The 15922-nt window shown below is 40.0% G+C and overlaps 2 protein-coding genes across 3 annotated transcripts; one reads left to right on the top strand and one right to left on the bottom strand.

Moving 5' to 3' along the window:
- The first annotated feature begins 938 nt into the window (after positions 1 to 938).
- stard14 (START domain containing 14) lies at positions 939 to 5165 on the top strand. The gene is made up of 6 exons (XM_083785952.1): positions 939 to 1384; positions 1776 to 1923; positions 2902 to 3005; positions 3417 to 3534; positions 3662 to 3714; positions 4444 to 5165. Exons 1-6 carry the CDS (start codon positions 1199 to 1201, stop codon positions 4651 to 4653), a joined length of 819 nt encoding a protein of 272 aa, XP_083642078.1. The 5' UTR covers positions 939 to 1198; the 3' UTR covers positions 4654 to 5165.
- A 74-nt stretch (positions 5166 to 5239) lies between these two features.
- On the bottom strand, positions 5240 to 14890 carry pdzd11 (PDZ domain containing 11). 2 transcript variants are annotated; one of them, XM_083785953.1, is made up of 6 exons: positions 14827 to 14890; positions 14266 to 14374; positions 12889 to 13029; positions 12163 to 12261; positions 7461 to 7521; positions 5240 to 7281 (listed from the first exon to the last, which is right to left on the bottom strand). In XM_083785953.1, the coding sequence occupies exons 2-6, from the start codon at positions 14356 to 14358 to the stop codon at positions 7247 to 7249; spliced, it is 429 nt and encodes a 142-aa protein (XP_083642079.1). In that variant the 5' UTR covers positions 14359 to 14374; positions 14827 to 14890; the 3' UTR covers positions 5240 to 7246. The 2 variants fall into 2 exon arrangements, with proteins under 2 accessions (XP_083642079.1, XP_083642080.1); XM_083785954.1 differs by lacking the exon at positions 14827 to 14890 and adding an exon at positions 14595 to 14814.
- Positions 14891 to 15922: the final 1032 nt, after the last annotated feature.

The following is a 15922-nucleotide window of genomic DNA, read 5'->3' as shown; positions in this document are numbered from 1 at the left end:
TGTTGATCTGTACAAAATCTATTTTCAATAGATTTTGTACACATCTTGTGAAATGGCACATTCTGCACAATGACTACTTTTACTTTTAATACTTTAAGTACATTTTGATGCCGATACCTTTGTACTTTTACTCAAGTACATTTTAAATTCCGCACTTTTACTTGTAACGATTCAACGAAGTAGTTCTATATTGAAGTATTGGTACTTTTACTTAAGTAAAACAATTGAATACTTTTTCCACCACTGCCAGGATGTAACAAGTACAACCTTGAACCTTGTGAAATATAAATAGAAATGATTACAAGTAAAATCACCACAAGTCAATTGAACCCCCTACAATGAATAAATTAAAGGCGAGTTGTACCTGACCTTGGGCTTCATATCACGCACTTTGTTGCTGAAGGGTGAACTTGAACAGCAGTCAAGTTTTGATTGATTGATTGAAATATTTATTAACAGTTTGTAGAATTTACAGTACATTTTAAGCACAAACTCAATACAAAGACTGTCAACTGTGAGTGGACGACCCAATTAAGCATTACACTTGTTTACAACAGGGTCCACATTGTTCAATTCATCAAAAGTCAGAAAGTCAGAAAAGAAACTATTAAATGAGTCTCTCAGAGAGAGAGAGAGAAAGGGGGAGGGAGGGAGGTTTAAGTAGGATAAACAGCAAAATAAATACACAACAGTGACAACACCACCTTTATAATAATGACAGGCAGTAGGCACCAAGACATTCGCAGACTAGTGCGGTTGCCGTGGGTGACAACAAGTCAACGACCCGACCCACCCAATCACAGTGCGACTGCGACCGACAGTTGCGGGCTATGGGAAACAAGCACCTGCGCGCACACACACTTCCGGAACACGTTACAGGTGCGTGCTGCCAGAGGATGGGATCATAGAGGATACATGCCGAACAGGGAGAGTAGGGAGGGAGGCAACAGGTCAGGAATCCAGCACAAAAATCCTGCTCAACTCGATTGGTGGTGATTTGTTGCTATATAAGTTAGTCTTGAGAATTTATTCAACCCAGTAGTAGACCTATATAACCACACAGACTGACAGCAGGACTGATTCAAGGGTCTGTGGTTGCATATTGGGAGTTAAGTTAAGCTATTTTATTTCACAGGGGACATTTTATTTCACGGGGACAGGACGGGCACTCACTCACTGACCCACTTTGGAAAAAAGGATGTCGACCAAGCGACGCGAGAGTGTTCTGCCTGATGATGGTCTGTTCTCTGACTTCAGGAGACAGTGCCTCGCCACGGAAAACTGGCACAAGAAGTATGACAAGAACGACATGCAAGTGTGGGTCGAAGTGGGCCTACCCAAACAACAAGTGATCAAAGGAGCGTCTAAAATTCACAAGATCAAGGTAAACGTCTACCGGGGTACTTTGTTGTACACTTCGTTTTTTAAAGAACACGTTGTCTTTGTCCTATAACCTTTGAAACACTCATTGAAGTTTCACAGTGCGCGCGCGTGGGTGTGTGTTTGTGTTTGGGAGGGGGGGGATGTCAGCAAAAAGATTTGCTGACTAGGCCTACATTTTTACAGAACCTACATATGTCTGTCCTTTTGTTTGTACACTTGTACACTCCTTGTACACTCATGTGGACGAATAAGTAAATTAATTAAAGGGGTGTGTGTGTGTGTGTGTGTGTGTGTGTGTGTGTGTGTGTGTGTGTGTGTGTGTGTGAGAGAGAGACAGTGTGTTGTGTTTTTTATTTTATTATAATATATATTTTTTTCTTCTCCTTTTTCAGTGCAAGATGACAATAAAGGACGTGTCAGCTGCCACCATGTACGACGTCCTTCACGATGGCCAGTACCGTAAGAAATGGGATCCTACCATGTTGGAGAGTTTTGATATCGCCCGTGTCTCTGCCAACACTGATGTGGGCTACTACTCATGTGAGCATGCCCTTATTTGATGCAACCTCTCTTGTCACTGCACATTCCACTGTTGTTTCTCCTGATGTAGGAATACTGGCTAATACATATAGCCTTGATACAAGACTGTCATAGGCCTATATTATATTAGCCTGGCTAATAAGCCAGACTAATCTGGTTTATAGACTAGGCACTAGGGTATGTGCATGCTTAAAGTGAATGACAAAGCAACATGCAAAGTGAGTTTATCATTTAACGTTGTTTAATTAAATCAGATAGGACTTTTCTGTTTGGATGTATGGGCTGTCGAGGCCAGGAAGTAGTTTTTTGCCACTCAGTTGGCGTTCCTGCATGGTTTGATGATGATGTCACACGCATAGGCCTACCCTCTATTAGCCAGACTAATATTATATGACATTATGACTGACGAGGAGTGATGACCGACTTGAGACAAAGCTAATAATGACCCAATAACTGCATATGCACTAAATATAATGTATGATATTTATAAAAATGTAAAACTCATAAAAAAATAAACTGTACAGATGTAGGCTACTGTACTGTAACACACACATGTGTTATACTTATAACACATGCGTTAAAGGAGCATTCAGTGATTTGGGGGGAAAAAAACCCGGTCCGCCCCGGTAACAAGACATGCACTCACTACAGGCCTCAATCATGATTGGCGGAAGGCCCATCTCTATCCTGATTGGATGACGGCTGGGCCACCTAGCTAAAAACGAAACCTATGTTGTTGTTGGTTAACTGGGGACAGGGAGGAACTCCTTATATGGTCAGCACACTATAGTAGGGAGGATTATCACAACAAAACAAAAAAAGAAGTGATATTTGAATTAAGTGAAATCACTGAATATACCTTTAAGTTTAAAGTATATATTTGTACATTCTGGAACAAAATGCACCTGTATGCAGGACTGTGTATTTTTGTCCTCATCAGCAAAGTGCTAAACCTGTTTGTATTGTATTTCTTTATAGGGATTTGTCCAAAGCCTCTGAAGAACAGAGATGTGGTTACGCTGCGTTCGTGGCAGGTGACGGATGATGAGTACATTATTGTTAACTACTCTGTCAAACACCCGGTAAGTCGGTCACACCCTGTCCACATAACTAGCACACAGCAACCTCTCTCTCTATCTCAAACAACATACCATTCCTATGGTTCACGTCACGGAACCTATTATCATCCTCATGCTCTGTTCTGCATGCCCTGCATCTTAGGACGGTGTTTTATATTGTCTAACAAAGTACAAACGGTTCATTTTTATCTTCATGTTGCATGCCTGAAATATGTGGCATATTTAATCTAGCTTGTGTATAGTTATAGCAGCAGACGTGCTATTTTTGAACATCTTGAAAGTGTGAGAACTAGTACTGATTACGGACAAATGTGTAGAATCGGCCTCAGGTCTTAATGGGTGTAAAACAACTACTGTTTGTGTATTGTGTATAAAAGAAAAGTAACCAACAAGCTGCTTTGTCTCAAATTCCAGAAATACGCTCCTCGTACGAACCTCGTGAGAGCCATCTCCATTCTAACAGGCTACTTGATCAAACCTATAGGACCTAACAGCTGTTCCTTCTCATACCTTTCGCAGGCCGACCCCAAAGGTGAGGCCAAAACCAGTAATAAATATGCACTGACCTCATTCATTCACTTCACCAAAGTATATATAAAGAGCATTTTGGGAAGTAAAGTAGAGCAGCATTTTAATTTTATCCCACCGTCTGACTTCAGGTTCTCTCCCCACCTGGGTGGTGAACAAAGCATCTCAAGTTTTAGCGCCAAAGGTAAGTAACATTTACTAATCACTGATAGTATTGTTCCACTCTCTTCTTCAACAAGCATGATCGATTTCCTGGTGCTTCATCGAAGAGTTGGACATTTGTGTGTGCCTGCTTGTGTGTGTGTGTGGGCCTGCTTGTGTGTTAAGTGGCTATTAATGTGTGTGTGTGTGTGTGTGTGTGTGTGTGTGTGTTTGTGTGCATAAGCAATGGTTTCAAGTGTCTTAAATAACAATGGTTACCATAGGAACCCAGCGTGGGGGCCTGTCCTTCTGGGTAGGTTCCTTACAAAGGAGTGTCACAGAGCTGTCGCTCTCTGCCCTGGTAGAACCTGTTCTTCTGGTTTCATACCATTCCATTGCTTGCAACTATTTAGAATAGATGCAATTGTATCGACATGTGCGAAACCGAGATTGTGTGACTCCCATTCCTCCTTTGAGCAGGAATAGTGACCTATTTATAAATTAACTGCTTCCATCCCCTCCCCCCAACAAACCATGGACATTAAAAAAAAACAATACTAAAGACATTATATGTACTGGTTTTAAACTCGGTTTGTGTTAATCAGTCACTTGATTTAATCAGTTAAGACACATAATTTGATAACACGGCACTGTGCAGTTTTATCTTTATCTTTGGCTTTTGTTGACTGAACATGAAGGCGTGGTGAGATTCTACTTGTTAACCTATGACCTCTCTGACCCGCCCTTTCTGTCTTGGGCCTTCTCTTTCCAGGTGATGAGGTGTGTGCACACAGCGGGCAAGGAATACACTGCGTGGAAGGAACAGAACTTTCCCGACCAAAAACCCTGGCTGTTCCCAGAACAGAACACCTTGCCCATGATGGACCCGGGGGAATTATCATTGCAGAGAGCAGATTCACTCGAAAATGTGGACGAGACTACAAAGATGGACGATCAGGAGGAGAACGAGGACAGTAACTGAGCAGCTCAATAAGGGGGATGAAGGCTAGTGGATGCACTATTACTCAATATTTAGGATTCATAATTCTTTGTTAAATTCCATTATTGATACGTAGAGACAAAGATTGTTGGGTCAACATTGCAGCAATGACAATGGAAGTAAAAAATAGCACTTAAAAAAAAGAATGCAATTGTTCAGGTGCTGTGGGCACCTGTGTGAGAGAGCGAACTCGTATATGTGCAGTGCACTGACTCACACCAGAAAGCAAAATCTATCCTATACCTATAGAATTTACTGGTGATCAGCTGTATCTAACCTACCCCCATATATATATTATGTATGTATGTATATATATAATTTTGTTTTTTTCCCCCCCCTCCATTATGTGGCATTTCATTATTTTGGATGCTCAAGGGAATAAAGTGTTTACAGCAGGTTCTGTTACAGATGGAACTGAGCACAGTGCAAGTTGCCATTCTGGTCAATCAACCTAGAACAAAGCTAAAACTCTCCAGTGTTTAGCCATATAACTACGCTTTCTTTATACACTGTGCAAGTATAGAAGACTCAATTGTGGCAGACTCACGAAATGTGTTTTGTATTTGTAGTAGCTATGTGAATACATAAGGCTCGCAGGGAAGGGAAAGTAAGCATGTCTATCACGCAAGAACATCGGTCAGTCAATCATTTAGTATGGGGAGAGTGAATTGAAATAACTTTTGTTTTGCCATTTGTATTTCTATACTCAAATTATACTCAATTCAACATAGGGTTATTTCAATTTATTTGCGTGTTTAAGACGAAGTATGAGCTGCTTTTGCTAGCTTCTTGAATTTTAGTTGAACACGGTAAATTATCATTACTTACCAACATTGTAAGTCACAAAAACAATGTTTTGCCACTGACCGTATACTGTTGTATCTTACTATCAACATATTTATATACAAGATAATGTCAACTTGTTAATTTCATGTTTAATAACCAACTCTTAGTTTGGTCTTTGACACAGGATTGTCACTGAAGGTTCTTACAACAATGTTTGTATTTATTAAGGTGTGCTGCCTTTAGTAGTGTATGGAAAATTATTTAACTTCAGTGTAGTAAGCCGCAACATGATCTGTTGAACTCAATGAAGGAACATATCAAAAGTTTAGAACATTTTTCATTAAACAGATTGAAGATATCCATTGGTTTATTCATTTTGAGTGTGTCAAGCCAGAGAGTAAATGGTGACCCTGGCATCAAGTGGAGTTTAAATGTTTTCTGAAGTCGTTTTTTATTTTATTTTTTAATAAACCTCACTGAAATGTGCTTCAGTAGTCACTGTACTTTTGTAATTGAAAGTGTGACCAACACTAAACAGAAACCCAGGTTTAAAGTGGAACAACAAGTTGAACTGTCATTAATGCAGGTCTTAAGGCAAGCTGTCACACAAACTGATTTCTTTAGGACTCATTGTATGCAGCGAGAAACGTCAATGACAGTTATCATATCTTACGTACACCATAAATGACAAGTCAAAAGGTTTTTTCTCATGCAGTCTTTAGTGCCATCCAAGTACTGTAGATGCATAAGACGATAGTGTTTCGATGCACTACTATAGTATGCATGCATTTAACCATGGATTCAAAAACTTTACAATTAATTACACATTAAAGATACTGTTCAAACACTTCAAATGAAAACATACTGTATGATACACAGCAAAGTGTAGTCTCAATTTGCATTAGAATCTTCCTGTTGACCATTGCGAGTTTAAGTTATTACGCTAACCGTTTGGCACATCAAAACATTTTCAGTTCATACAACAAATAGTGTATCAGTAGTCGTAGTATAAAACATTTTCTAAATATTTACTATTCAGTATTAAGGCAATACTAGGGCTTACAGCACGCCATTTAAAAATCCCTTATATCAGTTCATAGCTTCATATTTACACAGGCATATTCATATTTTATGCACAATGGACGATAAAGTACGTTGTTGGGTATAAACAGTGAATAATTCTATCTTCCAGCTTGACAAGGGTGTTTTGATGCTACTGAACGCCCTTGTCTTTGGTTAAAATACATTAGTGTTTAATTGATAGATTTAGTGATGTGTGAATATTTAAAATATGTGCCATTTGAAACATCACCAACACATGAACACTTTGTTCCATATTGTAAAGTGAAGTCATGTTTTCGACTGCAGAGTAAACATTAAGTAATGTCAAGATGTGTGTTCAGATGAATTGCGATAATTGTTCTTAATTACATTATCATTGTGTGGTCTAAATGTGTCACATAGACTAATCAAAGTTTTGGTTATGAAAATAATCATTGGTTGTTGTGGTCCAAAAAGAGCTTGTGAAATCTCTATGGCTCCTCTTGTGAGTCATCCATATCAAAGTGGTGGAGAGCATGCTTTAATAGCATCTCCGTCAGCGTGGCGGTCCCAAGTATGTAAGCTGTGAATGGAACCGTTTAGTCGTAGATCAGTCATCCTTAAGTCGAAACAGAATGAGATATAAAGTCTGTGAAAGGGAACATGACCCGCTGAAGAACAGAACATCAGACACAAGGCAGGATCTCAATTCCCTTCCACACGCTTCTCTCTTCCCCTCTGCTGCCATCTAGTGCACCGTCCTCTCTTTCTGTCTCTGGTAGTCTGATGGGAACACATTGCCAAATGTGTATTAGAACCCATAGAAATAATAACAGGAGTACATACATATGACATGGATCAGCAAGCCGGGCTGTATAGGTACAGTAGTAGCTAGCTTCTATTATAATTATTATCTCTGAATTAATTCTGTTCAAGTGGAGCAGGTGAGAGCAATTACTTACTATAAGGAAAGAAGCGAACTCTCATCAGAATTTCTCGAGCAGTCTTCAAAATCTCTACAGCCTAAAAAAAAAAAACAGTCCAGCAGAAATTTAGATGCATATTGTTGTTACAGACATAATTACATGAATAGTTTGTGTGTGTTGACAGGGCATTACATTTCTGGAAATATTTTGAAACAAATGTGGAAAACACTTTTTCCAGTCCTGGAAAAGGGTTCTGGAATTTATCAAAAGATCCCGGATTTTTTTTTTGGATATGCATTGGTTATGCATGTTTTTTTCTTATTGCAGCGTGATCCTATGCCCTGGGATAGGAGGTGTAGCAAAAACATTGTTGCACGGAATTTGGAATGGATTCATACCATTCTATATTCTCTGCTTCATTTTGCTACACTGCCCGTCTTTGTGCATTGCACAGGAGTAAGAGACTCATTATTGCGCTGAATGATTGTTATATACTAGTATAGGCCTGGATATTGGGTTAATTATTCTGGAAAAGGTTTGGAAATTCATTGGTATTGGTGTGCAGAACCATCCATCTTGTTTATGAAAAAACTTTACATGTCATTTACATTGTTCTTTTTTTGCCGTTTTGTATCTATAAAGATGGCCAAAGGATACAATGAATACAAGAACGCTCGCCCCAACACACACACACACACACACACACACACACACACACACACACACACACACAGGGTCAATTCCAGCAACCTTATTCGTAAACTTAACCTCATAAAAACTATGCCAAAACAAAAATCTAACCTCAGAGTTATTCCAGATCATAACCTCAGTAAAACTATGCCAAAACCTAAAATTATTGCCAACCTTATCCTCAGTCAAACGAACACAAGAACCACTGGGTGGAAATTTTAGGGGTGGGTCCCGAACCTCGGGACCAATCCGGTACCGAACCGAACATGCTCGAGTACCGGGTACCCATTAAAATAATTCAATTTCGGTGACACCCTGCACGCACGCACGCACGCACATAAAACAGCTGATTATAATCAGATCATGCTACTCGGAGAGCCAGCAACACAGTTGGAATGTTAAAGAATGTTTTTATTCCATCAGAAAGTCGTTTTAGTGTCATTAAGTCGTTGTAATTGCTTAAACATGTCACTATGTGTAATGTTTTAACGATTGGATTAACCAATGCTAACAAATGCTAACCAGAAAATAGAGCATAATAGAGTATGCAAATTCCGCAAAAAATCGCCTTTTGTACACAATCGCTTTTGAAGATAATACTAGTCTTTTACTAACTGGCTAACAGAGAAAGAAAGAAGTATTAACAGTCGTATTTTGTAAAAAGTGTGTTTATTTTCGGTCCTCCTAAAGCTAATTCATGCTAATGTTTTAGCTAGGGGCACTGGTCATCACAACAAAGGAACATGGCTTCTTATTTCCAATAGCAGAAGAAGACTCTAGAATTTCACATATTTGTTGTCATTGTCAGTAGTAGTAAGAGGTAACTGTAGTATCCACAAATGGCTCAACTGTTAAAGGAAAGGATGTTGGTCTATACTCTATTAATCTGTCTTAAATCAAAGTCTTAAAAATAAAAGCTTTGTGAAAAACAATTGACCTTAAAGGGACACTTCACCCTTTTTGCAAAAATATATATGTTAATGACGTTTAGAAGCTTTAGAACACTTTCCCAGGGGTCTTTATGTGTGTAATATGTGGTTTTAGATATTTTAGATTGTAGCAGTGAGCCCAGTGTCTCTGATGTCATGGACACTGGTCTCACTTCCTTCCTGGACTACAATTCCCAAAATACTTTGGTGCACTGCTCCTCCTTGTGGATAGGGGAGGTCCGTCTTACTGAGACCACATGTAGTCCAAGGAAACTCTGAGAAGGAAGTGAAGTGGTCACGTGACTGGGCTGCGCCATGACACTTTCATGGACACTTTCATGGGAGCCAAACTTCCCAGAAGTTTGGCAGAATGCATTGGAGTCAATGAGAGCTCAGTGACCAGCTCATGAACAAACAGTATTTATGAACAATTGAAACCTTTTGTAAAGTAAATCACTTCTGGAAAATAACAGAAGACATGTAACACATTATTGTCTGCTGTGTTGTTATTCGATGTGTACACTGTGTAATTTTTAATGAGGTATGGTATCTCTATAAAAATAGAGATACCATAAAGTACAAAGTACACTTCTGAACGCACCAAGTATCGTGAGACTTCCCACCGTTTCCTGTCTGGCAGCCAAATATCGCGATACTTCGGAGCCAGAAACGATACCTGCTGCTGTTTAGATCCTCAGATAAAATTATATACTCTGCACTCTGTGCACATCGAAAAGTAAGTGATTAGAAAACAACCTGTGATATGTCTTCTGTTATTTTCCAGAAGTGATTACTTTTCAAAAGGTCACAATTGTTCATGAATAATGTTTGTTATGAGCTGGTCCAGCCGGCTCCATTCACTGCCATGTATTCATTGCACTTCCTGTGTGATTTTGGCTCCCATGAAAGTGTCCATGAAAGTGTCATGGCGCAGCCCAGTCACGTGACCACTTCACTTCCTTCTCAGAGTTTCCTTGATGTAGTCCAAGGAAGCTCTTAGAAGGAAGTGAAGTGGTCACGTGACTGGGCTGCACCATGACACTTTCATGGACACTTCCAAACTACACCCGGAAGTTCGGCAGAATGCATTGGAGTCAATGAGAGCTCAGTGACCAGCTCATGAAGAAACATTATTTATGAATGACTGAGACCTTTTGTAAAGTGATAGCTTCTGGAAAATAAAATAATATATATAACACGTTATTTTAGGCTGTCTTATTTTTTGATGTGCATACTACTTAATGTGATTTATTTTTTCAAAGAGCAGAGAGCAGCCCAGGCAGAAAACTTACTATGTGCTCTTCTATAAATACCTCAATAAAAATAAATAGTTATTAAGTCGAAAAACAACCACTCGGAAAAAACGTGTGATATCACTTATGTCTTCTTTCATATTCCTGAACCAATTATATGACAAAGCTCGCAGTTGTTCATGTATAATGTTTGTTATGAGCTGGTCCAGCCGGCTCCATTCACTGCCTAAAACCACATATTACACACATAAAGACCCCCAGGAAAATGTTCTAACGCTCCTAAATGTTATTAACATATATTTTTTAGCAAAAAGGGTGAAGTGTCCCTTTAAGTTTATACCATTTATTTTTTTACTATATTATCCACAAATGGCTCAACTGAATGAGGAGGAAGAGGATGTTACACTATTTATTCATTACATGTCTTAAATTGACATTGAGCTTTTTTGTTAAACATTTGACCTCTTTTATATCATTTTGGAACCGAAATAGGGAACCGTTAAGAACCGGAATCGATAAGCAGAAACGGAACCGGTACCGGACTCGAAAAAATCCTAACGATACCCATTGTTACGAAGGAACGGAGTGCCTCTCTGACATCATAACCGGGGCGTCAGAGCGACATCACCCCTGACATCCCAACACCATAAATATCAATGCCTACGCAAGTTACGACGGTTTAAGCTAAGACGGACCCAGATCACGTAGCAGACCTCGGATACTATATCAAGATCTGCTACCGACCGCCGGTTCTACACTTGCGCTCAAGGAGAGAGATTTCTGTCTCCATCTCCTCGGCATTATCCCCGACCAGACACGGCCATATCTAGGTCTCGGTCACACCCATCCCTGGGTGGAATGGGGGCGAGCATTCCAGTTACCAATACAATAACCCCAGATAAGACACTCCTCCACACAACACTAGCCTAAACAGTAACACCTGACCAAGTGGCCAGCAACAGATTGACATTGGTAGATAATGAAAGCATATACACCTCATCTTTCATCTCGACTTAACTCACAAATGGCGTGCCATGGAATAAAAATTCCGTGCCAAGGCATAAAAAGATATGAATGTATATGTATATAAAATGTAAGCATATTGAAATTTGAACACCCACCTGCTGAATGGTAATATTTATGGGATTGGCCAGCCCTAATAAAGCAATAAGCCACTAGGGGTCATAATTTACCTTGTATTTTATAATGGCTGACCACCAGAAGAGAATATCCCATCAATTCTTCCATAGACTTTTCAAAAAGTATTAATTTAAAGACCTTAAACCCTCGGACAAAGCCAAACTCGGATGATGAGAAATCATGACAAACCAAAAAAAAGTGTACACTGCCCTTTTTTCCCTTCTAATTATTTGTTCCGCCCAAAAAAAAGGGTTTATTGTCATGATTTGTCATCATTCGAGTTGGCTTTGTCCGAGGCTTAAAGGTCTTTAAATACTTTCTGAAACGTCTTTGGGAAAATGAATGGTAAATGCTCTACCCAGAGGATATATGGCCCATATCCTCCTAGGCATACATCAGACAGACACGCATCATTCTTTCAGTTAGAGTAGGTCTAATGCAGAAATCTTTTGCTTTGAGTTGGCACACAAGTCTTTTGTTTGAGTCCAACCAAACGAAAGAAAAACATTATGATTCATAATGGATCACTTTGATGAAATGTGACATGTTTGCATGCTTGCGATAACATGCTTGAGGAAGGCAAGACATCAATTTCAATGGGGACCCAATCTGCAGAAAACAACACTGTTCTGTCAAAGAGTTCTGTGTCAGTTTTAAATTCACCAAGTGGCATCTTAACACATCCTATTCCTATTATATGTACCGGTAATAACACTTTTTCCTTACCCTCGAGTGTTCTATGTCCTGGAAGTCCACCTCATTGACAGAAAGCACCTGGTCTCCCTCTTGCAGCCCTGCCCTGTGAGCGTCCGAGTCTGGAACCACCTACCAACACACACAAAACAACACATACTGAATCTACCTACTATACCAACACACTCAAAACAAAACAAGACAACAGAATACTTACTCAATCTACAAAGTTCAAACCAAACGTTGATTCCACGTTAACAGACACCTGACCTAGCCTGTCACAATTAATAGATTGTTTGTTCATTTATTTTATCACACGATTTTTGTAACCCAGTTTTTCACCCAGTGTCAATTATCTAATGTAATGCCAACCTGAGGAGAGCAACGGACTGACCTCATGCTTCTTTCACTGCATGAGGAGTCCAAGCTGCTTCTTTTCACCTGACAGGGAAAGGAACCAACCAGTTCCTTTCCCCTCCATCAGGCACCCCGACTGGCCAGGGGGAGGCAGTATACAGACCATGATTACTTCATGTTTTTTGTGTCAGTACCTACCCTAGGGGACACGGGGAGAACACGCAAACTCTTTTGCCTATATGGGCACTGATGACGTGGAGGAGAGAACACTCCCCCAGCGCCCAGTGTCCAGCGGGAATCAAATCCAGGACCTTCAAGCTGTGAGGCAACAGTGCTACAGACTGCTTTACCGTGCCCCCTCATCCTAAAATGTCATGATCGTTGACAGTCCTACATACACACCTTAGATATGAAGATTCCCAGCTGGGAGGCCTTGCCTCCACGGATGTTGAAGCCTAGCTGAGCCCCCGGAGGTTTCTTCAGTACGACGGTACGTGGCAGGAACTGGGTGAGCTCATTGTTGTAGTCAGGGTGCTGCACTCGCTGCACACAGAAAACATTGCTGATAAGTTGAATGACAAATTAAATGGCTTGGAATTGTCATGATTTATTTTTTATTTTTCTGTATAGTTTAAAAAAAAGAATATAAATCAAATCTCGTTCTTGTCAGGTGAATAGCTTGGTTATACCTTTACAGGCACTAGATTGGATGAATCTTGAATCTAGCTCATACTAAACTAGCCCTAGAATGTCTCCGTTGTTACATACATTGCAAGTATTTCACATACCAGAGCCATAGAACACTTCCATAGACTTACGGTTACGGCGGCAGAACGGCGGCATAAATGTGGTCGGCACTGTGTACTCGCCGTTTAGTCAAATATCTCCACTTTTTCACGAGCTGCACCTGGACAGCTTTCTCTCCGGTCAAAGGGGCCCGGAATGGCAGCTGGACTGAATTTATAAACACTTCCTCTGATCATCACAAACTTCATCAGGGAAACACAAAGGTTTGGGGCCCACAATTGGCAGGTGGTGTGATTAATTACCCAACATCAATTGTGTGCACCTGCCACACACCTGCCAATTGTGTGCCCCAAACATTTGTGTTTCCCTGATGACGTTTGTGATGATCGGAGGAAGTGTGCAGCTCGTTAAAAAGTGGAGATATTTGACTAAACAAACGTTTTCTGCCAGAACTTTTACATGGATGTGAAACTAGAACACTATCTCACGTGTCCTCTTAATTCTTTGAAATTATTTATTGGGCGAGTACAAACGGAGTGCCGATCACATTAATGCCACGCATGTTTCATTGCAACCAGGAGCGGGTGCAACTGATCTATGTCAGAATTTACGATAGTATATGAATGATCACAGGAATAAAAACTTGAAGATATCAATGAGAGTCCAGTTCAGTGTTTGCTTTGTTTTTTCAGTTGAGATGCATTATTTTGCCTTATTTTAAACTAATTGTTTTTAAGGTTTGCCCAATCATCATTTTTAGACAATTGTACTTTAGTCTTAATTACATGCATTGTGCACTTTAAATTAATTATGTCAATTTGTGTGATTACTTTGGATCATTATGTGCTGTGATATGATTGGAGACAACATATGATTTCAACACAAGGTTGGTTATAAAGAAAGACGTACCGCTTATTAAATTTGTAGTACATTTCAGTATTGATACTTTCATGTACATTTAGTAAAACATGCAAGTGCTTTTTCACCACTGAATTGCAGTAGTGACAAATTAAATAAGATTGAAATGCAGACCTCCTGCGGGGATATCCATGCTGGTGGGCTCTCGTACGAAGGCAGGAACACCACCGGGAGCTGGTAATCATCATATGGAATCTTCTGGTCCATGCCGAGGCCAGGCTCTCTAAATTATTCAACAAAACAAACACAATGGCATTTAGCACAGTGACATTTACAACAACGCCAAAAGTTGCCTTATGACTGCGAGATGGTCTCTCTCTCTCGATTGCTAGCTAAAATAAACCAGTGACAACTCCATACAAAGAACAAATCATGCACAGACAATTCATTCAAATGTTAATAACCAACTCTACGTCGTTGGTTATGTCTCACTACAGAAACACCTGGAAGAAAGCTGGCTGCGAGCTAGGTGCTGTTAGCTTGCTAGCTCTGCTGTAGCAGTGGATGGATGCCGTAGTAGTAGGATATACTAGAATGTTATTTCTAGTATATGCCGGTCGCTATTATCAGCTTGAAGCCTATTTTTTATTTTTGGCAACAGAACAGCGGATTTGATCATTTCTCCACTGCGATCATATAGTGATGTAAAGCCAAAGGATAGAACAACAACTTCACCAATGTTATGAAATGCTTCAGCTCAGACGTACGCTCCCCTACTCTATGGTACGCTCATAGCGCAAAATACGCCACGACCTGCGCATGCGTAAATAAGGACCAATGACAACGTCTTCTTCTTCTTGTAAATTTCCAGCAGACTCGATGCCTTATCGGCACATTGCTGCCCTCCACAGGTTTGGAGTATAACTCAGTCTCAGTTTCTCAGTTTGGTGCAATTTAAAGTGCCCACCCTAGTCCAAATCTTTAACTCTCTTAGTATTTATCCATTTATGTCAGAATCGATGAATAAAAATTTGGGCTATGCCCACCCAGTGATCCTGACCCGTTCTCAATTCAGTACAGTCCCTCTCTCTATGATGACCCAGCCAGGCCCAGCAGCCAGAGTTCGAGTTGGCGCAAATCCTTCCCTCAAGAGTTTATCAATGTCCTCTATCTTCAGGAATCTCCTGGCTGCATCCAAAATCACCATTATCCTTTCTGATTTCCCCTTCATCTCGACAGCACAGTTTACCACCATGGCGATAAACGCCAAACTGGCTCTTGTCCATGCAAATGGTTTGCTCTCGAGTCCTCTCTCTTCGTTTTCTCTCTCGTTTTTTTCCTCAATTTCACATTTTTCAGCCATTCTCTTTACTGCCTCCACGTAGTAGGTATACCGTTTTCTACTCTAACCCGATTCACACGTTCTTCCCTCTTTCTTTTCGGACACTGTGCTGATCCTCAGTAATAGTCCATATAGGCCAGATGCCTCATTATCGGATATTGTTGCCGTAAAAAGGGACAAAGGGACAATGTGATTTTTGTATTGCTACATGTCTGTAGTTTATAAAATGATGTGATAGCAATGTCAAAATGGCCCTTTTATCTGATATAAAATTGTAGTGAATGACATAATAACTAAGCAAATAATGGGCTGTTTGGATGATTCTGCCATCAAAGTATAGGTTTTCTGTTGAGTTGATTTATGAGCTGAATGAAGCAATTCAAGTGCAGTGTCATGTGTCAAAGGTCAATCTCAAGGTCATTTTCGATCCAAAATGTCCTATAATACTACACTAAACCGTCTTGGACTTATTTTGATCATGTTTTCACC

The sequence above is a fragment of the Protomyctophum parallelum genome, assembly GCF_964188405.1.
Source record: "Protomyctophum parallelum genome assembly, chromosome: 16".
NCBI lineage: Eukaryota > Metazoa > Chordata > Actinopteri > Myctophiformes > Myctophidae > Protomyctophum > Protomyctophum parallelum.
The sequence above is the reverse complement of the archived record's forward strand: the minus strand, read 5'-3'. Positions and strand labels throughout refer to the sequence as shown.